The sequence below is a fragment of the Blennius ocellaris genome, assembly GCF_963422515.1.
Source record: "Blennius ocellaris genome assembly, chromosome: 4".
NCBI lineage: Eukaryota > Metazoa > Chordata > Actinopteri > Blenniiformes > Blenniidae > Blennius > Blennius ocellaris.
In genome coordinates this window covers 11,534,912-11,562,169 of record NC_137653.1, presented here as the reverse complement: position 1 = coordinate 11,562,169, position 27,258 = coordinate 11,534,912, and the positions used below count along the sequence as shown (strand labels likewise).

General features: G+C 41.9%; 6 protein-coding genes across 6 annotated transcripts; 3 read left to right on the top strand and 3 right to left on the bottom strand.

Moving 5' to 3' along the window:
- Window positions 1-6,557: 6,557 nt before the first annotated feature.
- Window positions 6,558-10,831, bottom strand: frs3 (fibroblast growth factor receptor substrate 3; the record flags this gene model as incomplete). Its single annotated transcript, XM_080495119.1, has 5 exons — window positions 6,558-7,871; window positions 7,953-8,074; window positions 9,399-9,560; window positions 9,943-10,129; window positions 10,766-10,831. 5 exons carry the CDS (start codon window positions 10,829-10,831, stop codon window positions 6,558-6,560), a joined length of 1,851 nt encoding a protein of 616 aa, XP_080351245.1.
- Window positions 10,832-15,377: 4,546 nt separating this feature from the next.
- On the top strand, window positions 15,378-18,679 carry tspo (translocator protein). Its single transcript, XM_080495134.1, has 4 exons — window positions 15,378-15,750; window positions 17,524-17,699; window positions 17,791-17,929; window positions 18,012-18,679. The coding sequence occupies exons 2-4, from the start codon at window positions 17,527-17,529 to the stop codon at window positions 18,183-18,185; spliced, it is 486 nt and encodes a 161-aa protein (XP_080351260.1). The 5' UTR covers window positions 15,378-15,750; window positions 17,524-17,526; the 3' UTR covers window positions 18,186-18,679.
- Window positions 18,680-19,035: 356 nt separating this feature from the next.
- uqcc2 (ubiquinol-cytochrome c reductase complex assembly factor 2) lies at window positions 19,036-21,453 on the bottom strand. The gene is made up of 4 exons (XM_080495135.1): window positions 21,289-21,453; window positions 20,010-20,084; window positions 19,293-19,359; window positions 19,036-19,190 (listed from the first exon to the last, which is right to left on the bottom strand). Exons 1-4 carry the CDS (start codon window positions 21,424-21,426, stop codon window positions 19,081-19,083), a joined length of 390 nt encoding a protein of 129 aa, XP_080351261.1. The 5' UTR covers window positions 21,427-21,453; the 3' UTR covers window positions 19,036-19,080.
- Window positions 21,454-21,663: 210 nt separating this feature from the next.
- On the top strand, window positions 21,664-23,429 carry tomm6 (translocase of outer mitochondrial membrane 6 homolog (yeast)). The gene is made up of 3 exons (XM_080495136.1): window positions 21,664-21,814; window positions 22,445-22,565; window positions 23,290-23,429. Exons 1-2 carry the CDS (start codon window positions 21,717-21,719, stop codon window positions 22,539-22,541), a joined length of 195 nt encoding a protein of 64 aa, XP_080351262.1. The 5' UTR covers window positions 21,664-21,716; the 3' UTR covers window positions 22,542-22,565; window positions 23,290-23,429.
- Window positions 23,430-23,562: 133 nt separating this feature from the next.
- cUnh1orf74 (chromosome Un C1orf74 homolog) lies at window positions 23,563-24,407 on the top strand. Its single transcript, XM_080495129.1, has one exon. The coding sequence runs from the start codon at window positions 23,569-23,571 to the stop codon at window positions 24,358-24,360; it is 792 nt and encodes a 263-aa protein (XP_080351255.1). The 5' UTR covers window positions 23,563-23,568; the 3' UTR covers window positions 24,361-24,407.
- Window positions 24,379-26,884, bottom strand: sirt4 (sirtuin 4). The gene is made up of 4 exons (XM_080495128.1): window positions 26,775-26,884; window positions 26,183-26,661; window positions 25,608-25,902; window positions 24,379-25,492 (listed from the first exon to the last, which is right to left on the bottom strand). The coding sequence occupies exons 2-4, from the start codon at window positions 26,659-26,661 to the stop codon at window positions 25,340-25,342; spliced, it is 927 nt and encodes a 308-aa protein (XP_080351254.1). The 5' UTR covers window positions 26,775-26,884; the 3' UTR covers window positions 24,379-25,339.
- Between the last annotated feature and the right edge of the window lie 374 nt (window positions 26,885-27,258).

The following is a 27,258-nucleotide window of genomic DNA, read 5'->3' as shown; positions in this document are numbered from 1 at the left end:
ACAGTGACTGTTTTCATTGTTGTTGCTCAACAAAACATGGATCAGGAACAGTTTGGCCCTGGATGGGACTCAGGACGGGTCTTCTGAACCCTGCTTTGAAATACTCTCTCTGGGTTATTTATAATTCCATTTACCTTTGGGTTTTGCAATGTCCACCTACAAGCATGCAGCCTTCTCACCACAAAGTACCTGGATTGTTTTGAGACGAAACATTTGACAGTACGATGAGACCTTTCAGAAGATCATATTTCAGATCCTTTACCAGTCAAAAACCACTCCTCAGATTACACACATATCCCTGAAGCAGTGCAGTGTTTCTCAGCTGCTTGGTATGAGAATGAAGGATCATCCACTCAAACGTTTTGAGTATTGTGTTACTCAAATTCTAAAACAGGCCAGTTTCTCATATGCCCGGTTTGTTTCCTAAGACAATAAGAAACTGGCCTGAGCAAGCAAATCTCTTCACCTCCAGCAGTGAACACACCTCAAAAAAGTTCAATGCTCACAAAAAGCTGAGTATACATGACTCATCTTGATCTTTGTAAAATAAAAATAAAGACCTTTTTGACTTAGGATGGAGCTGTTGTTTCCAGTGATTTTTTTTTTAATTTAAGAAATTTTATGAATAATTCAAAATGAACTTGTAATGGCTGTATCGTTGAATATAAGTACCGAGGAAGACCACATTTCTGAAAGCAACAAAACTTAATTCAAGTATATTCATAGATTTTTTTTTTGTAGACTTCAAATTTGGCTCAAAGGTAAATGTACTATTTAAGATAAATGTACATCAATACAACCTCTATGAACAAGATAAAACATGCTGACTACACTTTTTAGCAAATTAAATATTCACCATGACAAAACATCCAGCTAAACAAGTAAGTAAAGTCACTGTAAAGTCCCACATTTTGTCACGCTCATCCATATTTTTGAAACTCATTCATGGCCGCAATAGTCACAAAATCTAAGTAACTTAGAAATAGATGAGCCACAGAAAGGTAAATCTTACACCCCTTTGCATACATTACCACCTAGTGGTGAATGCAGGCTAGTGTCAGACAGGGGGGGAAATAAATCTAGATTAATACTCTATTTTAAAAAAAAAGAAAGAATAATAGCATAGACAGAAAGTTGAAGTGTAATCCAGATGCCAAATTTTGGAAAAATATGAAGAAACTGGAGATAAGTAACTCATCAAAACCGGAAATTGCTCAGCATCCATATTTGGATTTTTAATTTGAGCACAATGCTCACTTCTTCCTTTTTATCCACTTCTTCATGAATTATTTGGTTTTTATTCCCCACATTAATGACCATGTAAACAATCAATTGTTTTTGCAGTGTTCAGCACTGTGAGGAGGAAATCGCAGCTGATGAGAAATTACGGTTGTTGTGGATTTCAGTTTTCTCACCTGAGATTTCAGTGATAAAAATCACAGATTTTTATCATGATTAATGTTGTATGCTACATAACTGGGGGGTCATGATCCACACTTTCTTTTGCTTAGGCACTGCTGCGTTCACTTTTCAAAAGGTAGATTCTTCTCATTATGACATCTCCAGTTCTGGAATTTCGGAAAAAAAAAAAAAAAAAAAGCCACGTGTCAAGAAACATTTTTCGTTGAAAGTCTGATAAATAGATGTCACTTTTCTAGTGAAAATCAAACCTGCGGCTTTCATCCTGTTACCCCAGTTTAGCAGCTGTAGCTCTATTCAAAGGTTGTTCTATCTGCCAAATTAAAGTTGATTCATTTGTGTTTCAAAGCAAGCAGGTTTTTTTTTTTTTCTTCCATCAGTTCAAAAACAATCTAAATGTTTCCGGGCTGCCGGAGGTTATTTTCTGTTTGTGCAGATCCTTCTGAAACCTTTATCAAACAAACCACGAGAATAACATCTTGTCCTTTTAAGAAGTGTTTAAATTTACACAGGCTAAACATATAAAGGGTCTGTCACAACATCAACACCCCCAGGGCCCAAGGGAAAACTTTGTCTCCCGTCCGAAAAAACATTGCAGCACGCTTAAGCTGCCCCAGATGCACCTTTTGTTATTGTCTACTTTAGTGAGTGTTGTAAGCAAATTTTTCAAGGCCAACATTTGTCACCAAATGTTATTATTCATGTTCAGAGGTTCAACCACGACAGAGCTCCACTCCACATTGACCCTGGTGTATTCCAAGTAAGGCTAAAAAAAACAAGGGCAAGTCTCACTATCACTGTTGTACTGTTTGGCTCTTATCATAAACTTTGTGTTTTATCAAGAAGAAACCATTTGATAGAGTATGTTATATTTCTTCTATATGTTTAGATAACACTTTTGACACTCCTCTTGGCTGCAGAAAAAGATTTCTTTTGTTTCACAAAATCATGTAAGCTAGTGTGTGCCTTGTGAAATATTGGTATTATTTCAGTCAAGCCTCAAACTTCACAGAAGAAATGTGTACTGACTCAAGCACAGGGTGTTTATAGTTGGATATTTAGAGGGTTAATTGTTTTCTAGTCTTTATGCAATGCTAAGCCAACCAGCTGAATGTTAAAAGTTATTGGCAAATCTGAAATTGATATCAATCTCAGGTTGTTTTTCAACAAAACCGCTCATAGCCAAATATTTGAACACAAATTCCACTTGAAGTACACCTTAGGAGTGAAACCATTTGAAGAAAAATCATCTTTCAACATCAGTCTTAAAATTGTCAACACACTTAATATTTTACAGACCATCAGCAGCATCAGAGAAAATGTCTGTTTGGCTCCAATATGTAAGACACAAGAAAAGTCATCCTTCAAAACCACCTCTAATAAATTTCGTTGAGTGACATGTAACTTCTTGCCAGCAGAACTAATTGTACCTGCGAGTCATTCCCCGAGTCATCCCCCCCCCCCGTGAATGACAGGCTCTGCACTTCGTTTCAACACAGGTGAAGGTTCACGGCGGCGTTTTGAAGCTGCGTGGTCTTCAGAAGAATAACTAAAACAATCCGTTCATGTATTCATTTATTTTGAATATTAATCAGTAAACACAGGAGTAGTTGGTGATGATGGTGCTGTAATAACTCTGCTCTGGGTGGAGATGACATTACTGTATTTGAACAAATATAGTTAACACATTTCAACATGGATCTCTTTTTTTCTCTCTTTTTTTAAAATGACCATAAAATCACATGTAACAATATTCTGAGAAATCAGATGAACCACTTGCTGATTCCTGTATGATACATTGCCACTGCTTTGAAAAATGTAATACAGTAAAATTTCAATGCAAGTAGTGGCAATGGTCACCTACTGTTATGGCACTGTTAATGTGAGTAATCTGACAATCATGAAAACAGGCATCTTTTTTTAAAACTTTTTTTTTTGTTTGTTTTTGTTTTTTTTTCATACTTTCATAGTTTAAATCCTCTCTATGAAGGTTGAAAAGTAAACATTGTACCTGAAATAATAATAAAGACTGCGGATTCACAGAAGAACAGGTGATTAAATACATTAAGCCCACAGCTCTATAGACTACTATTTAAATTTTCACACTTCACATATTGGTCCGATTTAAATCGACAAAACAAATAATTCACCTATTATTGCAAAAATGTAAACATCCCTCCAATGTGTCATGACAATATCTTTGCAAAAACAGTCAAAAATGTTAGCTTCAAGTTGACCTTTTATGGGGGGGGACTTAAAAAAAACAACAACAAAAAAACAAATTTAAATCAATCAAACAAATACACATTTTCCGAAACTTGTGATTTTAGGTACTGTGAAGTTTCCGCACCGAATATTTTAATAGCTGAAGTAACACACATCGTTACTTTTAAGTCAAAATGACAAACAAGATGGTCAAATACCAGCTTACTGAGAATTTTAGTCTTTGAAGTTCACTGCTTTTTCCCATGTTCAGAGAATAGTTTAGCCTTTAAAATGGGTTTGGTGGGGGTGTAACTGATTTGATGATGGAATTATTTCACAGATTTTTCATAAACAATACATGAAACTGAGAAATTTCATATCACAGTAGTACTGGATCATTAGGGACTCACATAGTGTTAAAACCATTGTCATTACTGATAAGAATTAAATGATTGTAAAATTGTAAAAGGCTTTGCTTTTAAGCACATATCTGACATTTATGGTTGTAAAATCATTTAACTCAACATCCATCATTTTACTTCATGTTTTTAAGATATGTTTTTGTTTAGAAAAATATATGAATCTCATGAATATGTAGACCAATGACTAAATATTTATTTCTAATAGGGGCAAATTTGGCTACAATGCAAAATTTGACCGACTATGGTAAACATAAACCCCTCCTTATCACAAGTTGAAAATGTGCATTTGTGTCCTGTCCTGAATGCTTCCTATGGGATAAAGAAATGGGGATAAAGAAAAAAAACTATTTAAAAAAAGATCAACTTCAGCTAAATGCCACAACACATCTGCATCTGAAGGCCTGTAAGCGTGCTAATCTAGAACGTCAGGCCTTCCTCATTCAGCTGAAAACATCAAGAAAACAATGACGGCATCGGTGGGCCTGTGCTTCCGTCGCTCCTCCAACCAGACAACCAGAACACGAAACAAACAAAACAACTTAGTTTTTTCTTTGGGCCAAAAGGAAACATATTTTGAAATGTTATGTGACATTTTTGTTGCTCAGAAATAATCTCAGAGGAACACAACAATGCTACTTCTATTAACAGGATGGTAAAAGATCTGACATCACATCGTTTCTCATTTTGACAAGTATCTGTAGCATACATGGGCTACTCTTAGTATTTACATGTAGCAGCATAAAACCAACCCGACAGTGATCAGTCAGACTACAAGATTACCATTCATACATAATCTCCCTCCCAAATGGCTGTCGATGTGGATGAGGTGGAATGTGTAGTTTGTTTGTTTTTTATTAATTTAGTTTGTATTAACTTTAAAAAGCGGGATTCACTTTCTTTCTTTTTCTTATTTTGATCCCCGACTGTTATCACCTTATGCCTTTCTGTCCTATAGTTTACTACAAACTCTAATGGCACATTTGATTTAATTCATCATACAGTTTGCAATTAAGTTTTGGCACTTAAAATATAAATACAGTCTCTTTATATATATATATATATATATATATATATATATATATATATATATATATATATATATATATATATATATAACATACACACCCAGACTCACACACACACATGTAAGCACAGTTATAACAGTAATACACCAGTGTCCAGTGATAATTTGAGGTGAAACTTTGGTCTCCATATTACCAACTGGACTACAAAACGCTGGTCATCACATGGAAAACAAATTGATTACAATTTTTTTTTTTTTTTAAAGAACAAATAAATAAAAATGACATAAATAAATAAATAACGTTGATAAATAGCCTCAGCATAGCAGACCATCCACACCTGATAACGGACAAAATTATAGATTCAAGCACATTTCGTGTGAGGTTATAGCTTAATGCCACTATTTGAGGTTATCGATGTCTCCATGACGAACGAATAAAACCCAACATTACATCACTGACTCAGAATGTCCATGAAATATTTGGCCCCTTGTTTTTTTTTGGTAAAAGGACACAAGCTGTGGTTTCAGAGGTGAGGGGAGGAACACTTCAGCGGGCTGGAGTCAAAAGTGCAACGTGACAAGCATGAATCGCCGTCCTTTTTCCAGCCCACAGATTAGGGATGATACGCAGGAAGTGTGATCAAATATGATATGCTACTTTTTTTTTTTTTTTTTAATGCTGCATGTTGATAGGAGGGAGCCAAAGCTCATTTACGTAATCCACGTGTGCTACGTTTACCACCATTCAGTTTACTATATTTTGTATATATCACAATCTCTTCTGGTTGTTGGAATCCATTTTACAGCTCGGATTGGACGAAACGATTCCTAAAATATGACAAAATACAATTCCATAGGATTGTGTGCAAAATGCTCTATAGGCATACAGTAACAAATAATGGTCTCTTCTACTCGCCACAACATTAGACTGAAGTGCTTGTGATGAGGTATGAAGATTGGTCAGTATATTGGAGGAACCATTAACTCTCCCACTTTACTGTAGTATTTAAATAAAACAGAAAATAAATTGTAATCATGGATGTAAATAAATGATGGCATCAATATTATTTGTGAGTGAAGAGGGATTTTAAAAATATATTGATACAGTATGGCAATGGTTACGTCCACTGAAAACTGTTCCCTGCTTAATCATAGCTGAGCCTAAAGTCACATGTGTATATATATATAAATATGAGACTTTAGGCTTGTATATTCCCATATTTCCAGCAAACAACGGACAATTTCCCAAAAGGGATTCACACCAAATATTTTATAAATAATACAGAATAAAATGGCAAATACTCCTCAGAGATTTCTCATTCCCTTTCATATGCACAGATAGGTTTCAGTAAGTATCTAATTAGGTACCTGTACTGTATTAGTCAGCCCGACAGTTGAATGGGTGGATGACAGTGAAGGGTCCAGTGTGCTAAGATGTGGATAAGCCTTCATCTGTCTTCATTGTTCCTCTTCATTTCGAACACCGTTTACAGAGGCAGGTCTGTGCTGTTGTGGCGAGTCTTTCTGGAAGTTCCGTCATCCCTGGGCAGAGCTTTCTGTAGGTTGGACATGGCAGCGGTCTTCTTTAGGTCGATGATTGCGTAGCATTCGCTGCGCCGGGGTGCCTGCGGACCACATTTTTTGGGTGGTAGGCGCTGGTGCTGTGGCTGGGTCTGGGCACCCCCGCTGCTGAGGCCTTGGCAGGGAGCTTCTCCCTCCAGGTCCACCTGGATGTAATTCAGCTGCCGCGATGGAGGCATGTGGCCGTGCTCACAGCCTCCGACCCCTGACCTCGATCGCCTGCGGAAATCAAAGCTAAATATTCGCCCCCCTCGGTCTGGCTGACACTGCCGTGGATGTGACGGGCAGGGGTGTCGAAGCCGGGGAGGCTGGACCTGCTCTGTGTTGACATAGTTCTGCAGGGCGTCTCTGTGGATGCCCCGAGCATCCTGATGGTACCCATTCGGTGTCCCAGGACCTTCTGAGAACTCATAATCATCATCAAAGTCTTCCTCCTCTTCCTCATATTCCTCCTCATCCTGATCATCGTCGTCCTCTTCCTGCTCGTCGTCCCGCTGCAGGGCGCTGTACTCCCACACCGGAGGCAGCGAGGGCAGGTTCTCGTAGTTGAGCAAAGCTGTCCGACGGTGACCACCAGCCATGCCCCTCTCACAGGCGTAGCCCTGCGGCGGTAGCGACGACGGGCCGTGGCCGTGCGAGTGCAGGAGCGAGTGGGAGTGACTGTCCCCGGTGCTGCTGCTGCTGCTGGAACCCACAGACTGGGACACACTGCTGGGACTCAAACGCTGCTTACGCGCATTCCGGAGGCCGTTGATGTTCTCGTAGGTGAGCTCGCCACTCTGGCAACCGTCGGGGTGCTCGAGGCCTGGGTGCCGATGCGTGTGGTGATGGAAATGATGATAGGAGTGAGAGTTGTACAGATGCATGGAGGGCTCGTCCCCTTCCGTCTCTGAGCCTGCGGCGCCCTCTACTAGCTGGAGGTTGTGAGGATTGTTCCCGTGCCGCTCCCTCTCTCTTTCCAGCAGATGGCGTTGTGCCGGCGTGGGGCCCAGCATAAATTTGACTTCTTGTGAGGATGGCTGCAAGAACACTTGAGGATCTTTATGCTCTTCGAGGGTACAGCACCGCAGGTTGGGCGGTGGGTTTCCTTGGCCCCCGACAGGCATGGAGCCTCGTGTTGTTTCAGGGAAAGCGCTGGGCCGGACCTCAGGTAGAGAGTGCCCGCAATGACGCATAGAGAGATCCCCCTCCATGCTCACAGTATTTACATAGGTGTGGGTCTGTAACGGGGAGGACAAACAGTTTCAAAGTGTGGCCTTGTACTAACAGACATAACTCTAAAGCACGTCAACGGCTCTTACCTGGTCCTCCAAACCCATGAGGCTATGTCCATGATCATCAGCAAGAGATGGTTGTGAAGAATCCCCTCTGATTGGATAACCAGGGTATCCGTTGGGAAAAGCCTGGACTGGAAATGCTGGAGCTACAAACGTGCATATGACAATAGCATTAGATTGGCCTCTTTGAAAAGTGTAATGAGCAGATAGAAATGGATTTGTTTTCAAATTATGCAAATAATAGACTCGTAAAATCGCAAAGCTCTGCCTCTGTATTTGACCTGTGATGTCCCTTGTCGATTGTTTGCTGGGATTAGCTACAGTCCCCCGCAGGTCTGAATTGGACAAAGCAGTACGGAGGATGGCTGGACATCCATTTTACAATACATGTGCTATTCATCTTCCAACACCTGCTGTCTGATCGACAACATGCAAGCGACTGACGTACCCGACATGTTAGACATTTTCTTTCACGTAAATGAAGCAGGGCATCAAATACAGATTACATATACAGAATTATTTTCAAACAATACAGTTTTCTAACCGCAAACCCCTAAAACTACTGCGAGAAAAGTGCTCCATGTTCACTACAATGAGATCAGTGCCACAGTGTTGAGTGAGAACTCGCTTGTTCTTGCAGCCGGCTGTAACAGACTGTTTTCACCACTTGATGGCAGTAGAAGCAAGTTTATCTTGGAGGTACATGTGGCGAACTTGTAAAAACTGTTGCTTGTTTATGCATCTACCAGTTACTGAGCAACAAAACACTGCACTCCAGATTTTACGTTTGACTTTGTGATGAATCAAAACCAAACATGTACTTTATTGCATCTTTGAATATTACATATTCAAACTTCTGAGTGAACCGTCTCGTGTTTTCAGCAGCTAAACGTTCCACCTGCAGCCATGCATCGTCACATCAGGACTTACAAATAATGGAATAAACTAATGTCGCATCCAATGCCTGTAAAACCATTGATGAGTATGATGTAATCATATATTCATAATTCGACAAGCTAAATTTGATTCCGTCATGGTAATTTAAAAGAAACTGTTGTAAAGATTGTATGGGGGGTAAAGTCGATGATGTTGAGATAAAGCATAGATGATCTTATTAAATTAAACAAGATTTAAGTGGAATTAATAAATGTGAACCTGCACCACATCACTGCTTATTTTAATGACTATGCCACTGTGCCATCAGATACGAGACAAATATTTAGTAGCTGTTTAACAGTTCATTGTGTTCCTCGGCTCAAACTGGCTCTCTCAAGTGGACAATCCAACATATGGTGTTTAGATACCTTTCGCTCTCTCGCTCACTCTGACCTGTATCTCATGTTAACTTACAAATGTCGCAATTTTTCTTTCCTATTTTTTAAGCTGTGTTGCTGCATGTGAATTCTACCATTAATTTCATTAACCAGACTCCTCTAACCGTGCGTGTATGTGTGTGCGTGCGTGACTCACTGTTGGGAGTCTGCGGTGTGCGAGACATTTCCATCTCGGGTGTGTGGCCACTGCGACTCATCATCATCGACTCCTCCACCACGTTGATGCTATTGCACTGCATCAGCTCCTGGAGCAGATTGAAGATCTCCTCCGCCCGGGAACACTTGAATGCAAAGATCCCTAATCACACCAGAAGGGTGACAGCAAGGTTAGAGAGCAGGCGAAAGCTTGCGACACTGTTATTTATGATTCATACAAGCTGATAACACATCATATGGTGGAATTCATTAAATCTGGGAAAGAAGCAAATAGCTGACGCTCATTTTGCAAGTGAAAAAAGTGAAAATATAACCATTTAAAGGCTTTGTGCCAAAATAGGAATTAAACATATATTTCTCTTGCAATCAAGAATCCAGATAACAACATGGGTAATGAAAAGTGGGGTTCTGAGCAACCACACCAACTGTGCTATTAACCTGCCATTGATCAGCTGTAAATAAACAGTCACTGTGAGCCTAACGGAGAGAAAAAGAAATTAGACAAAATGTGTCATATACAGTACCCTGTCCAGTTTGACAGCGGCGGCCGCTCTCGAAAGAGAACAGGTTGGAGTCGTAGCCGTAGCGGCGCAGGCAAAGGTACGGCCACCGGATGGCGTCTCTCTTGCGCGTGTGAAGAATGAGCTCAGTCTGAGTGAGCTCCATGATACCAGAGCCCAACTCATTGCCCTCATCGTCCACATTTGTAACCTGGGGACAAAAAGACATGGCAGGAAGAGAAAAACTATCTGTCAGTGTGGATTATTTTGAATATGCGTCTAGTGTTTCAGTGGATTACAACATAACGGGACCTGGTGCCGTAAAAGACTAGGAGGAAGGCTGCAGATGCAGCCAAAACATGTCAGCAAATTAAAATCTTCCCTGCACCTACCTGTCGTTCCAAAATAGTCTATAATATATGTTTTTAGAACGACAAAATGAACACAAATAAATAAATTCATCCTGCAGAAACACAATAGACAGACTGGAAGATGTTTATTTCGTAGCCACAAAATTGTTGCGGTGGAGTTATTTCTTTGAGGTCTTTATTGTTTTTTGCATCAATAATTTTTAGCAGTGACACTTGCAGGTAGATGTTATGCAAGCACCTGTTTACAATGTGTGTGTGGTGGTGTGTGTGTGTGTACTTTTTTCATTGATCAATAAAACGAGCCTGTTCATTTGACTGCTATGCGTTATCACTCATTTTCAGCATTTATGAATTACACATCCTTTGATACTGATCTTTATTCAGAATAAAACTGCATGACCGACTCCTTTCACTAGCTCTGTATTTTTTCCTGGAACTGCAACACAACATACACATGAACATTTGGGTTTACTGACCTTGAACTTAGTTAGATGGTTGTCTCGGATGGGGTCTCTGTACAGACAGCTCCAACAGCTCCCCATAGCTTCAGCAGGCCAGCGGAAACCTGGATGAAGCCGTGCAATCAGCCAATAATCCTTCAGACATTAAGAAGGTGTCCCCAAACAGACTAAACTTCACTGAACATTCATGCTGAAATATTCACAATCGTCTTACTCAGTCCAGGCCATCAGTGTAAAGGGATTCCCTTCTCAATCCCAGGATCTTCTACTGGGCGTCGGCGTCAGAACCCAGTTAGTTTGCTGGATTGACATCTTCAAGCGAAGATTTATGTTCCTCCCCCTGAAATCAAGAAAGTTCAGGGAGCTTTAAGCACATTCAATTCAACCTGCAGCCAAATAAAATATAGAAATGAAGGCTTCCTGGTTAATGGCTGTGACTGTATATGAACCTGTTGCATGTCATCTTTCCTCTCAGCTTTCTGACAACAAAAACCATGAACACAAACCTAGTTGTCAAACCTTTGTCCTGATCAATCATCCTTGCTCTTATTGTTTTATCATTTTCACATGAAACAACCTCTCAACAAAAAGCACTTGCACACAACAGAGTTAGGCACCTGAAATAAAAATCATAATAATTAAGAATTTAAAACTGAAACTATTTATTAACACATACTAACAAGTTATGACAAGTACAAGTACTAACAAGTAAAGGGTTGAGCTTGTTCTTAGTAGTTGATACCATCAACACCTATTTGGAAAAAGAAAATGACCCATACGATCTGGTGAAAACATTAGGACACCCGATTAAATGTTCAATTCTTTATCAAGAAATGTTCACAAATTGATGTCAAATCTTGTTTTTATTCAACTCTGGAAAAGAAAGTTGTTTAATTGCAGATAAACAACAAAAATGTACCTTGTTTTACTGATCAAACGAACAATATCAACAAAAGTGCAGATTCTGAGGAAAACACTGACACCATTTTTGAGTTTTGTTGATTTCTTTCAGCATCTTGTGTTCTGGTTGTACGGGGGGTGCACTTGTTTTTAATATCCTCTACTTGTAAACCATTTTCTGTACAGTGCAATGTTGGAATACAAATGGTTTTGAGATCTTTTTAAATCATTTAGCAGACTCATAAGCTGCTACAATGTTCTTTCTGATGACCTCAGGCAGCTCTTTAGCTCTCACCATGGTGTTCACATTCACTTCAACAGTCAGCAGTAGGTTTAAATAAGCGTTACGATGTTCTAATCATGCGCACCTGATGTAATACAACAGTGTGTGATTTTTAGCCATTTTAGGTGGGAATAAATGTGGGGCTATCCGAATATATTCCTCACCAAACTTGCATTTTGTATTATTTACATTTTACAGAAAGTTTTTAAAAAGTATTTTCTTCAGTTTAAATTGTTTATTTTTATTACTCGATTTTTTTTCTGTATTGCTATTAAATATCAATATGTCTAAATATGTAAAAAAACAAACAAACAACAACACAACAACACAAAGGCTCTTGTTTGGTACATGAATACATATACCAGTGAACATGACAACAGTGAGATATGACTTGTTGTCTCTTTAGAAAATTAACAATAATTGTATTTCAATTGGTTTCCTTTTGACATATAGTCCATCCTTATTCATCAATTTAATTGCTTTATTAATTCTACTTTTGAGGGGGGAAAAAAAAACTTTTCAACAAAACACATAAACTGCAACCTGTATCTTTACTTGCATTTATACTCCCTTTTTGATTGGGATTTATTTAGTCCCATAAACACATACATACAATGTCAAAACAACACATTTTAAAGCTTTACTGTTTAAAGCTTTATTGTTTAACTATTGTAATTTTTTCTCAAACTATTTGAACCGTATAGATTTTAGGCTATATCAGGTTATCTTATTGAACACCTGAAATTTCAAGAGAGATTATGGATCACATTGATAGAGTGATATTAGTATCCTATTTCCCATCCTCTTTTTGAAGACAGAAACACTTTCCTGATCTAGTCTGCATTCTAAGATTTAAGCTGCCTCAAATGACTTGAACACATGTTGTTATTATTATTAGTAGTAGTAGTATTATTCTGCACTGTGAATTGTATGGGCACATTTGGAAGCACGTGAGGAGCTCAATGGAATGAAACCTGAGAAGCAGGTGAGTTGTATTCCAAGAGTCCTCGTGAGCATCACAAACAAACACACACACAGAAAACAAATTATCTAAATTGAAAAAGATAAGATAATGTGTGTGTGTGTGTGGGGGGTCAATATCTGCAGGTTTCTTATTTGTTGCACACACAGAGAGAGCGAGAGAGCGAGCGAGAGAGAGAGAGAGAGTAAGAGAGAGAGAGAGAGAGAGAGAGAGAGAGAGAGAGAGCTCACATCCACAGCGCCGCATTGTGTGAGCTCTAACCTGGGCCTCCATATCTGACTGGAGATAGCGGGCTGCTGGACTCCTCTCCTATCCACACGGCTACAAGAGCTAGGCTACAACACACACACACACACACACACACACACGCACACACACCTCACACAGCTGCTGTGCACGCATGGGCTTTCCCCTCCCTCTTCGCTGTTTACACATGACAAAGAAAAAATAAATAAATCACAGCTTTTTCCTCAACAAGCTCAGCCCGACGCAGAGCGCCCCCCTCCTCCTCCTCCTCCTCCAAGGAAATGAAATTATAAAGAACCCTCCACGCCGACAGCGAAGCTTCATCTGCCCCATCAATGTGCAGAGACCAGAGCCATGCAAAGCGGCACACCGACACCAAGACGCGCAACGCCGCGGCTCAACGAGCGTCTCTCTCTCTCTCTCTCTCTGTCTCTCTGTCTCTCTCTCTCTGGCAGGACACAACAGCCCGACACACAGCAGTCAACCAGGAAAAAGTACAGATCGACAGCGATGGTTTTGTTACTCACATGTCTGGCACGGATTTCTCTCCCTCTCTCTCTCTCTCTCTTTCTCTCTCTGTCTCTCTCTCTCTCCCTCTCTCTCTAATATGAGCCCTAATGCGAAGCAGGCATTGAGTCTGCGGTGCGTTCTTCTCGGCTCGCGGCTGCTGCGGCTGGTAGCGGGAGATGTGGCACTTGCACGGCACAGACGCGAATAAAAGATGCCGTGAGAACAGTTTCCACAAAAAAGAAATTAAAAGAGAAAAAAAAACGTGTTTTTTTTCTCCCCCTCTCTCTGCCTCTCTCCCTCTCTCTCTATTTCTCTCTCTCTCCCCTCCTATTACGCCCCCCTACTGCAGCACGGGCCTCTGCCTGTATGACATTTCCCGAGCAGCTGGGGTGAGAGTTCACAGCCAGACAACGAGGCTGAGAGCAGCGACAAGAAGGTAAGAGAAGCTGGAGGACCGCGGAGGAAAGGTGTGTCTGCCTGGAGGACAGAGGGGCGGGGCGAGGAAAACCCACGGGACCCGCCGACCTGCACAGCATCCCCACACAATAGAGATCAACCCTTCCACGGTTTGGATTCTTTAAAACCCAGGCTGGTTTGAGACCAGGATGAGCCTCTCGCACAGTTTAAAGCACATGGAGTCCAGCCAGCTCTCACACCAACTGAGATTATCTAATCTAATCTGTGCCACTTCGTGGGATGATGCTGTGAACAACTGTTGCTATACAGGCAATAAAAATATTAATCTTTCTTGGCCACGTTTTGTCGTTCAATTAAAAGTATCTTTAAAAAAAAATTTAAAAAAAGACCCGTGCATCAAAAGGCATGAGGGGGCCCTTAGACTCTGCTCAAAAATGATGTTATTGACTGCATTACATCTAAAATGCTCGCAATTTTCATGTTATTGCCCATTATTACATTATTGGGTCTGGCACCTTAGTTACTTTCTGAATCCAAAATCTATTTAAAAAAAATGCTATTGTCAGTTTGTTCTCATTGTCATTATAAAGGCTTGTTGTCTTTTAATGTAATTTTATATTTATTGATGATTATTTCGTGCCTATTTGTCGTCACTGTTGAGGCTATAAGAATCTTGTGCAGGTGACACAATTGTAACATGTATTATTCATTTCCACTACCAATTTGTTTTCAGTTGCCCGTCACACACTCACAGAGGGAGAACATGCAAACTACACATAGGATAGCCCGACCCAGGCTCTCACCCATGACCTTGTGCCCTCGTCACTTAGGCAGGAACTACACCACTAGTTCACATTGATCAAAGCTGTTCTGTTTCATCATTTATTTTTCTTGTGTTTATTTTGACTAAAGCTTTAGGTTGAGACACGTTTGTTTTAATTTAATAGCCTTCTGTTGGCCCTCCAGGTAGTTATTTTTTATCTAATTATCACACTGCCTGTGGCCCCATCGGACTCCCACAATAATATTTTCAAGCATCTGATGACGCCTTGTTGTAGGTTGCAGATTCAATCATCAGATCGAGTTTGGTGAGCTTCATTGTTGCTTTCGACAGAGTTTTGACGGGTTTTTCTCGTCCTACGAGCCGCAGGCATACCTGTGGGTCCAGTGTTGACAGACGGAGCACGCGGGCGAGGGGCGGAACTATCTTGACGCTTTTGTGCTCTTTGCGTCTTCAACGTCTGCATGCGAGTGTTTTGTAAGCAATGAGGAAATAGTCGCGCGCAACCGCTGCAAGAACAAGAAGAGAGCCCTCCTCGCTGTGTGATGACCTTTGGACCCGCCCCCCCGCCGGCTCATAAAACACGTTTTATTTGAGCGTAAACACTCGGGTTCCGCTCGGTAGTTTGAACCCGAGGGCCAATCAATCGTCACCCCCCGAGCCGCTGCTACGTCACGTCGTCTGGCCGCGTGCAGCCCTGGGAGTGTCTGAGGAGTGACCGCTGAGATAAGGTGGCCCTGCCCGCAAGTTTCACTGCATATCACGAGACAGCAGCATGTCAAAGAGTCACTGAGGTGCTCCAGATCTTTCTTTTGTTCCCTGTTTTTACAACGTTTAAAGAGTGTCGGTGCAGCGCGAGGCGGCTGACAGCGGACTGAGCGGTGAGTAGTTCAACCGAGGACACGCGCAGCTCGCTTCCATCGCAACCGTCTGCAGCAACGGTGGCGCAAATAACCACCAGGACGCAAATGTATGATTACAAAACTGGCACGGATCGCGATTTATGGTGATGTGCTTGCTGCGAATATTCACTAACAATGCAGCTGTGCGTGAAAACGACACTGTATCTTGAGTATTTTGTATTCCCTAGATGTTTAATACAAGTTTAATCGCTGTTGAATGAAACCATCCAACGGTGTCTACTATGTTTTAATTTCTGCGCTTGTTGGACACATTTCTGCCTGCCGATAGTTTTCATTTCCCAAATCGGAGAAATTAGAAGCAATAAAATGTTTTATCCGGAGCTGTGGAGCTCTAACTGTATTTTGAATCTGTATCAACAACTTCACTGCACTAAAGCGATTGATAATATTGTTGTTAGTGATAAGATAAGATAAGATAAGATCAATATATATATATATATATATATATATGATTAAAAGTTAAGCAACTCAAAATGATCTCTATTTTAGTTTAGTAGCTGTTTCAGCACGTTCAGAAAGATTTCCGGTCAAAACCCAGAGACAAAACAAGACGGCGACATTGTCGAAAAATTCTGTGTGTGTGTGTGTGTGTGTGTGTGTGTGTGTGTGTGTGTGTGTGTGTGTGTGTGTGTGTGTGTGTGTGTGTGTGTGTGTGTGTGTGTGTGTGTGTGTGTCTGTGTGTGTGTGTGAACGACTTGCCTTCGCACATCTCGTCGTGTAATACAAGTTACCGTCACAAGGTGGCGTGTCGAGTCACTCAAAGAAGCAACAGGAGGACTCGGTCACACACAATGCTAAGCTAATACGTAGCGGCGTTGCTTGTGATAAGCAGGTGTTAGTTGACCAACATAACTGAACTTGATCCATATCAGTGTGACACCGATCAGACGGAAGAGAAACGGGGAAAAAAAACGACGCAAAGCGAGAGGAATCGCAGACCGGTCATGAAGTGACTCAACACCACCATCTACTGGACGACATCGGCACAATTTGCAGCCAGGACTTTATTTCTAATCCTAATATATATTGATGGTTTGCAGTGTTTGTCCTGCATCTGTCTCGTGATGGAGCTGAAGCCGGGGGTCAAACTCACTTGTTTTTGTCAAAATTAGTGGTATTCATTGTATCCAGATAGTTTAGTTTTTTGTTTGTTTTCTATTTTTGTTTGAACCATTCGCCAAGCAAAGCGAATGTTATTGCTTCAGAATTTAAAACAGCTGCCTTTGGGGAGTTGTTGGAGCTAAACTGTGTCATAGTGACGCACTGACTATTTTTGGCATTTCTGTGCTGCAGTTTCTTCTAAGTTGTTGCAAATATTTGGGGAGTATAATGTATGAATATGTGACATTGGCTAAAGTCTTCTTCCCTCTAGACTTTTTTAATGACTTGATTTCCATGATATAGATTCTTATACTCGTTTCAAAGACTGGTTTACGTATGATTCTTAAGTTAAAAAACAAAACAATGGTGTTATCCAGCTTGTGTCACACTGACATGGTACATAGTTTTTAAACTTGTGTCGCGTAAATGATTGGTTTTAGACATAAGGTTATTCTGATTGAGGGGTGGAAGAGCATGACAGCAGCACACATCCTGCCTTTACACAAAAACCATTGATCCCTACACCGAGTAACCCTAAATACTTTGTGTTTGTATGCAACCAAGCAGATCGACGTTGATCCCCAGATGTTACCGAAATGAAACATGTCATTTGTCCTCCTCTTGCATCAGAACATGTGGCTGCCTATGATCGGGATGACTGCCCTGCCGCACCTCGGCGGGCTTTACGGTGGCTACATCACACGCAAGGAGGTGAAGACCTGGTACCCGACGCTCCAGAAACCGTCGTGGCGCCCGCCGAATGCGGCGTTCCCCGTGGTGTGGACTTGTCTGTACACGGGCATGGGGTAAGAGGCGGTAGTGGGGAGTGGAGGCCCCGCAAGCTCATGAAAAGCTCCCTCTTGATGTGCGCGAACTCGTGTTTAACTCTGCGAACAGGTACGGCTCCTACCTGGTGTGGAAGGAGCTGGGCGGCTTCACCGAGGACGCCCTGGTCCCACTGGGACTTTACGGCATGCAGCTGGCACTGAACTGGGCCTGGACTCCTATTTTCTTCGGTGCACACAAGTTGAAATGGGTAGGTCGGAAAGGATTGCCGAAGAACGAGGCGTGGTGGGTGTGGCGGCTCAATATTTTTGGACCTGCTCTCTCTTTCTCAGGCCTTTTATGAGATTATCCTTCTCACCGGGACGGTGGGCGCCACCATGGTGTCCTGGTATTCCATCAGCCAGAAGGCCACTCTGCTCATGGCGCCTTACCTGGCCTGGCTGTGCCTCGCCACCACCCTCAACTACTGCATATGGAGAGACAACGACGAGACGAAAGACGAGTAGCGGACGTGTCTTTTGTTTTAAGGAGACCATGTAAATCATCTACTTTTGTTGTATTTGTTCCGTTGCTTGGCTCTATCAACTGTTTCATATCAGAGTTTTAACATTATCGTGTGGGCCTTAGAAACTCTGCCTTTAAAAGTTTCGCAAGCTGTGTAAACTTAAGCGAAAGCTTTTTTTTTTTTTTTTTTTTATAAAAGTTAACCTCTGATAGGTTTGTATTAGTAAAGTCAAATAGTAATTCATAAAAGTGCATATACAGGAAGCTCCATTATGTCAACAAAATCCAGCCAGATCACTGGCCTGCAGCACAGACCAGGGCCTCAAACGCCAAACGAGATTAACGGAAATTTTCTTGTGATGGATATTTGTATGTTTTCAGTTGAGTTTTCTCAACTTTTCTTTTATGAGAATGTTTGAATTTATAATGGAAAAAAAACAACTTAATCTGCTGCATTCACCTGTTTTAATTCTATTTACTACAATAAAAAAAAGCATTGAATGAAAATGGTCGTTTGCATATATTTCAAACTATCAGAAAGTTGAAGCCTTCATTTAATTTGGAACAAATCTCTTAAAATTTAACAATTTTAATCATTGTCCAATCACATTTTGCAAAGTTGTGTTGCTGCAGTTGTATAGAAAATATAAATTTTTTTTTTTTGCAGTTTTACAGCAGCAAAGTGGACAGGAAGGTACAGACATCCTTAAAACTTAAAAGAATACAAAGAGCAATGACATTGTAATATTTAAAATAAATGATAGAAACTTATGAGCTCTGTTGATGGTGACCAGAAGCTGGAGCTTAAACATGACCTGCCTTTAGCAACCACAAAAACAATAAACTCAAATGTATTAACAATAAACTTTATTTCTGTACATGCAACATGAGCGAAGGTTATTTTTCAGAAGGTTTTTCTGGAGCATCTTCCGGTGCTTTGGAGGAAAATCGCTCCATCATCGTTTTCCATAAGCTCTTTTTATCGTCTTCCGTGGTCTGCATGCTCCCTGTCCGGGGGGGACAAAAGTCTCAAGTCGTTTTGGGTTTTTTTTCTGAGAAGCCAAACAGTGTGATGAAGTGCGAGTGCAATCGATAATGCGAGTCCTCACCTGATAGAAGAAGTCTACACTCCTCCACAGTGACTCCTGTGAAGCTCGTGTCCCTTATGCGAGGAAACTGAAATGAGTACCGACATTCAAAGTGTGAATAATGGAAGAAAAAAAAAACCCAAAACAACCTCAAACACTTCATCAAGGATCAAGTTTCAAATAAGAGTATTTTGATGAATAAACAAAAACACAGTTGCATATCCAGTTAAACCGCCACTGCAGTTCCCTACTTGGAATTTGGGTGGGACGAAAAGAAGGAAAAGAGGTATTTTTGTACACTCAGCTTCTTTTCAATGTCTCACTGAAAAGATGAATGAAATCTGATCTTATTGTAATGCAAGAAGTGATTCCTGTTTTCCCTCAAGACATGTAATTTAACTGTGGTCAGCAGGGCAATAGAAGTGAAGGTGAGCTCCAGAAGAGGCAGGCAGAACATCTTCGGATCTCCTGTTAATCTTTCCAGTTCATGTTAAAACTTAACTGTGACTCTTTGCAGTCTTAATCAGCCTTTGGTACAGAAAACAAAGAAGATCTTTGGACCAATTGATCTTTTATGATAATCATAAACTGTAACCGAGGTTATACATTAATTGATACTTTACATTAAACCCCTGCTGAAATGGACAACGTCTTGTTTGACACCTCCTGCAAGTCTTGAAAACAAAGCAGCCGAGGTGTTAAGCGTTGGTGGAGAGTTACGTGGAAGTGTGAACTTACTCTTTGTCTGTAAATGTTCCCGTTGATACGAGCCAAACTTTCATACATTTGGTCACACTTTTCTGGCTCTGCAATCTGTCGAAGAATAAAAAGTGAAAGGTATGTTGTTAGGTCAAAACAGTTAGAATCCTGACGTGGGAGCCGCAAGCTGGATTTCTATAACATGGATTTTGGTTTTGTGCGTTCATGTTGTCATTCTGGTGTTTGACAGATTGTTTTAAGATGGGGTTTTTTTTGTCACTTGATAAGGAGAAGTTCTAATCTGATATGAAATCTATACGTCTGGTGACCCAGGATGGGCTCTGGCACTTTATTCTATTTTATGATGGCAAAAATAATTTGCACTGGGAAGGATTGGTGAAGGAGTAGTGATTAGCACTCTCGCCTCACAGCAAGAAGGTCCTGGATTCAAATACCATCCAGACATTTCTGTGTGGAGTTTGCATTTCTCCTCGTTTCGGTGTGGGTTTCCTCTCACATTCAAAAAACAAGAATGCAAGGTTAATTGGTGGACATAAATTGCTCCTCGGTGTGAATGTGAGTGTGTGGAGTTGTTTCTCTGTGTTTGGTCTGTGATGGACTGGCGACCTGTGGATGGAGGATTCTACCATAGACCATAGTTAGCTGGGATTGATTCCAGCACCCTGCAACTCTGCACAGGATAAAACGGTGTTGAAGATGGATGGATGGATGGAGAGCCAAGCCATAACTTTAATGCTATTCAAAATTATTATACCTCTTTTTTTAAAGCAGTCTGTTACATGGGTTGATAAGCAGCTCCGACTGTTCATTCTGCTTATTGTTATTATATACTGCTGCTCCTCCACTTTCTTTTGTTTTTAGCCACTATGCACACTGGAACAACAGACATTTATCATTAATCTACAGCGATCGTCACTCAATTACCAATCTATTTCTTTCAATTTTACAAAAAGTATACATTTTACTACTTGTGAAACACAAAACAATGTGACCAAATTATTAAAGTCAGTAATAATCATTAATTAGCTGGAATAAAAGTTACTTTGTGCATCACTCAGTTTGGGAACACTGTGTACACTGTGACGAACATGCTGCTTCTCTTACTTCGATTCCTTTGTGTAATCACTTTTAAACAATCAAAAAATGGATATATAAAGTGCCCACAGATAGATCTAATTATCGCACCTCGGTTCAGGTTTTCGTGCGTAATAATCAGTGAAGGTCGTCAGCTGTTCTCTCCTCAGATCACCATGTTTATCCTCTGAGCTTCGCTCGCTGCTGCGGGAGGAACTCGTACCTGCGTATTTTCTCCCTCGCGGAACGCCGAGGCGACCCTCTGCCGCAGGAACGTCCCCAGGTCGCGGCCTTTCTTCAACTCGTCCCGGGGCCATTCCTCACATAGCTTGAGAAATCGGCGGTACCTGGTCGCGGACATCTTTGAACATGTAATAATTCGCGCTCGGCTGAGTTCGCCTTATATATTTGAGCTTCGTCCCGCACCGTACTTGGTGTTACAGTTTAAAGTACGGTGTGGGACGAGGCTCAAATATAAGCCGAGCTCTGTCGAGCGCGGACATCTTTGAATATATTCGCGGTCGGCTGAGCTCGCCTTAACATTTGAGCCTCGTCCCACACCGTACTTGGTGTTGCAACTAAAGTCTTCCCCCTTGGCCCCGTTCGTCAGTGTGTCTCGTTTTTTCTCTCGGTCGAACCACGTTGGAGAAGATGACCGGAGCAAACGGAAAAAAGGCGTCTTCCTCTGGTGTGGCTGACTGGATCAGCTCAGCCTGCCGCTTCGCAACAGACAGAAACGACTTCAGGAGGTGGGACTGTGTAGATAGCTTGAAGTAGAGGGTTGTTTTTGTGGCTAACATCAGGGCCGCTAGTTGTTGTTCGCTCTCTGCGCTTGTCCTTGTATGGACCACCGATCGATTCGCTGCAGAAACATCTGAATTCAAACTAACAAAACGCTGATGTTTTTTTTTCATAATCAGTGCCATTTAGAAATTAAGGGATTTGCAGATTGGGGACGTTAACGTTTTAAAGTCGCGAGGACTGTTTTATATTGATTGATCTATGATTTATATTATTCACTAATTGGTTTCCAGAGAACAGTGAGGCCAAACAAAATATTCGAACAAAAAACATGTACATAATGTATTTTGTTTCTCGAAGCCCATATACAGAGCACCTGGTTTGTCCAAAATTATGTATTTGACTGCACAACTCCATTACGGCACATGTGTATTTCAGTTTTCATTTGTCAAGTTGTGGATCTCTGTATTTTCGTACGTTTAAAGCATTTTCAAAAACATCGGTCCTACAGCTTCTCGTATTCTGCCGTTGTCTGGGGTCTCGTCTTCACACAACTGCAGAAGATTGTATCTTATATGAACAGACACAATCAAACGAGCACACTTGTATGAACAAACAACTTTTTTCTTCTCTTTTAGGAATCTTCTGGTCAATTTAGGTTTGTTTGCAGCTGGTGTTTGGGTTGCAAGAAATCTCTCTGATTTTGACCTGATGTCTCCTCAACCAGTGACATAATGGGGGGGAAACAACAGGATGAAGGTGAGATCACCTATTTTTTTAAATCAGATTTTGAGGGTGATGCTGTTTGCTTAGAATTCATTAAATGGACGAAAGTCCTGCTAAAACATACACGTGAACTTGGATTATGTTGTAAATTAGGGGTTAGAGTAAACTTGTGATCAGAGTGGATCCTACAGCTGAACACTGCAAGGCGCCGCATAGTAGATGTCCACTACTCATAGTTTAATGCAGAGACTAAAGCTTGACCAACAAAAGTGGGTGAAGGTTACAATTCAATCTGCATGTATTTATTTAATGGTTTCTATGTCGTTTACCACCTTTATGGATAAAGTACTCACCCGAACTGCAGGAAATGTCACATGATTTGTCATCATCTAACCACCAATCAATTAGATTTTGGGACATTAACAGCAGTTTCCAAATAATTGCGAAAAATATTTCGCCTGCAAAGCGGATGAAAGAGGCACCTCATGGAGCAGCGTCTGTTGCCATGGAGATGCTCCCTGCTCAGTGTTTCAGTCAATGATGTCACTACTTGACCTACCAAGTTGGTATCAATATGAGCTAACAGCTATCATGGTAGCAATGCTAACTTATTTCTGCAAACAAATGTGGCATTGGCAAAGGTAACCCGCTCTACCGAGTGCCTGCTCTGGTTCTATATTTGACCAATAAGCATTGCCTTTTAAGATAATTCGTTGTAGTTGTTCATGTTGCTGACACGATGCTTTTGCCATTTCAGGTGTCTTGGCCCAACAGAGAAGGACGAAAGGACACAGATAAATGAAGCTTTTTTTTTCCCTCCTCCCCAAGTTCCATTTAAAACAAGTCATCTTGCTTACCCAAACTTTCTTTCAATTTCAGTGTAGATGATGCCCAAATAATTTAATATTTCACTTCCCAACTCAGTCACAGATTTATTTAGCTATTTAACTTTTTTTCCCTATTAAGATATGTGCATCTGAAATATGCCTGCTTACATTGGAGCATTTAAGTACTGTGTGATGTGATTACTGCAGCCATGTCCACTCAGGAGCTGCTTGTTGCCGCAGCTCGTAGATGCCTGCGCGCCGGTAGAAAATCTCTCTCCACCACTCAGAGTCTGGACTTGGCCGCTCAGGTCTGTGCTGTTGATTTAGGATTGAAGCCCACTCTACTGTACGATATTAACAGTGCTAATGCGGAGCAGCTGCAGGAGTATTTGAGCTCTCTGCAGTCTCTCCAGCTGGCGTCCAAGTCTCTTGTCGTGATGAGCTTAAGTGGAAACAGTTTTATAGTTAATCCAGCGACGGTAAAAACAAATATGCAGCAGGCACTTCATGGCGGCGGCGTCGCAGTGGTCGACGTCTGCCACTCGCTGGAGAATCCCACTATCGCCAACCTGCAGAAATGCGAGCTGATGAGCGTGGGACAAAGGCTACTCGTTCTTCTGGAGGAGTTTCAACAACTCGAGGAGGCTGAAAAACCTCTTTACGTTGGTGAGGAAAGCGAGGATTGGAATCTGTGCTCAGTGTTCGGACTTTTGTTGGGTTACCCGGTCGTCTACTGGTTTGATCAGACGGCGGGTTTCGAGAACTGTCTGTCTATGACTCCCCTGCTGGTGATCACCGCCTCAGCAACATGGCCGACAGATGCCGCCGCTCACAGGTGCCGCCTGTGTTCCTTCAGCCTCCCGGCTGCTCTGCAGGAAGAGACGCAATCCAACCTGCAGAACTGGAAGCACCGTCTACAAGAGAAATTTGAGCAGCAACACATTTTGAAAGATCTCAGTTTGAGTCAGTCCCCCGTCACTCTGTCTTCTGTGTGTTTGTGATGTCCATCCAAGTTTGTCTTTAAAATAAAATAGCTCGGCAACATTGAGTCTGCGAAACTGTTTATCTTAATTTATTCTGACACATCAACAGTGGGGGGAAATAAATTAAGCAAAGCCATTGTGAAAATGTAAATTGCATAAAATAACTAGACACTTGAAGGTACAGCAACAAAACACTTGCCATTCGGTGTTTTAATCAATACTATTTGAGGGTGAGTTCATCTCAAACTTTGAACAGAACTCTAAAATTCAAAGGCATTCTGATCCAAGTTATGCTATTTCAAAAATTACAGTTAAGTATCAAAATAATCTAACGTAATAAACAGACAAATCACACTTTTAAAAACAAACTGGATTGCAGTTTATTATTGTCGGTACAATGACAGACTACAGTCTATTGCATCATTTCTCCAACAACTTGCATTGTGACACCTTGTTCCGTTTCACAGAAATAAAACAAGAATAGCTGTTAATGCAGCGTCTCCTGTAGCTTGTTTGGAATAAAACTACTCTATTAGTCCTGGTGGGGATTCTTTCAATTAACAGCATTTAATATATAACAAGATTCCTGAGCATAAATAATATAATTAGAAGATAAAACTTGTCATTGCAGATACATTTTTGTTTTTAGTGCCAAATTACACCGAGGGTACTTTGACTAATATCGTCAAACCTTTGAGTACGATTCCCTCATGAGCAACAGTTGGGAAGGAAACACTCATTTTGAAAGAAGTTCTACCAAAACCAGCCAGATGTGCTACATTTCACTGAAGAGTGAGGTTTCAGCTGCTCAGGTCTCCACAAAATCAACAATCAGCCCTTTTATCGTTGACCCTGAGCCGTGGTACTGGTCGACTTCCTGAAGCTGACCTTTGAACTTCACTCCACCCACAGCTGTGTCGTTTTGTGACATCTGAGGTAGCGTCGGCAGTAAATTTGACCGACGTCATACGCACGGACTCAACTTTCATGTTGACCGTCAGAGGAGCTGGACGACGGACAGGACTTCACCACAGCGGCTGCTCACTCTCAGCTCGGCCAGGTGGTCTGCTCGAGTGGGGCCAATGTTCACGATGGCAACTGGCAGTTTCCTGTCGTTCGCTGCCAGTAAAAACCTGTATCCTGAGTACACCTGGGGGGGACCAAGGGGAACAGAATTACATATGCTCAAAAAGCCCAGACAGATTGTTTTAAATGGGTGTTTTGTAATTCCCCCCCCCCCCCCCCCCCCCCTATTTAAATCCCACCTGTAACGATGATCCCACCACCAGCACAGCGTCCGACTCAGCCAGTCTGTCATGCACAAACTGTACAGTTCCTTTATTCACCGTGTCCCCGAAAAAAGTGACCTCGGGTTTCAGAGTCCCTCCACAGTCCACACAGGAGGGGACCCGGAAAGTGAGGACCTGCTCGTCCTCAAGGAAGACGTCACCATCCGGAGCCACCGCCGCTGCCTCCGCACTCCAGTCCGGGTTTAACGTCAGGAATCGACTCTGGAGCGCCTTCCTCGCCGAGATGGCACCACAGCCGAGACACATCACCCTGCAAACCGAAGTTCTCCATCTTTACATAAGTCAGTGTGTCTTTGCATTGCAAAGTAAGTCAGTCAGGAGCTAATAAGTACTTTCATACTTGAATATCCCAAACACAAAAAAAATAATTTAATAAAAGTCTCTAAATAAAATTTTAAAACAAGATGAACAACCAATATTAACCAAAATATGTGAGTACTTACAGACCAAATACAGGAGTTCGCGTGTGTGAATGGGGGTGTGCGTGCACGTGCCCTTGTGTCGTCAGAGTCCGCCCCTGGGAGTCTCACCTGTGGGCGCAGCCGTGCAGCTCCGTCAGCCTCTCCTGTCCGGCCTTCGAGTGAAGCGCGTCCACGTTCTGGGTCACCAGCCAGTGGAGCTTCCCCCCGGCCTCCCACCGCTGCAGGACTCTGTGCGCACAGTTCGGCTGGTGGGAGGAGAACTGCGGCCACCCCACAAAGTTCCTTGCCCAGTAGCGCTGTCGGGACTTGGCGCTGCGGACGAACTCCGCGTGCTGCATAGGACGCCGGTCGGTGCGCGCGTACAGCCCGACGCCCTCCGAGCGGTAGTCGGGGATTCCGGACTCGGTGGAGAGGCCCGCACCGGTAATGACAAACAGGCGGCTGGCCCGGCTCACGAAGTCTTGCAGCAGCTCCACAGTGTGGGAGTCAGCGGTGCTGCAGGCCGGGACGAAGCTGTGCATCCCCGCATGGACGGAGGAGACTCCCCGGCCGGGGGGAGGGAGGATCCTCCGCCAGAACAGCCTCATCTGCAGCAGGACACACATCAGGACAAACCCAGAACACCACGAAACGATAACATAAGCACATTTAAATGCGGTCAGGGTATTTATTTCAAGCTTTCTGACTTTCTGTACTTTACCTTCGTTGTGAATTGCGGCCGTAAAAGCGCTGTGAAGTTACTGAAGTAAACACGCGACAGAAGCTGTTGAATAACATGTCAAATTACGACCGGCTGATATAAGGTAGGAACCTTTGTCACAGCACCAGCAACAGGAAGTCCCAGTTTTAACGTAACACAGAAACTCATCCGTGCTGTATTTTGGGAGGTGTAGTACGATTTAACATCAGCGCAAGTGTTCACGCTCAGGTTTATATAGTTCTGCACGACAAGCCAAAATGAATAAGCTATGTATTTGTCAAATATGTATAAAACACTTTAGTCAATGAAAATATTACAGATTCACTTAATATTTCAAAATAAGTGGGAAACAATCACTTTGCATTCTGTCTGCCACTTTCATGAGGGGTCTTCTAAATAGCTTAAATATTTAAGTGCTTACTTAAGTATAAGTAAGTACAAATACTTACTATTATATTGACATGTTTTTTCATTCCAGGAAATG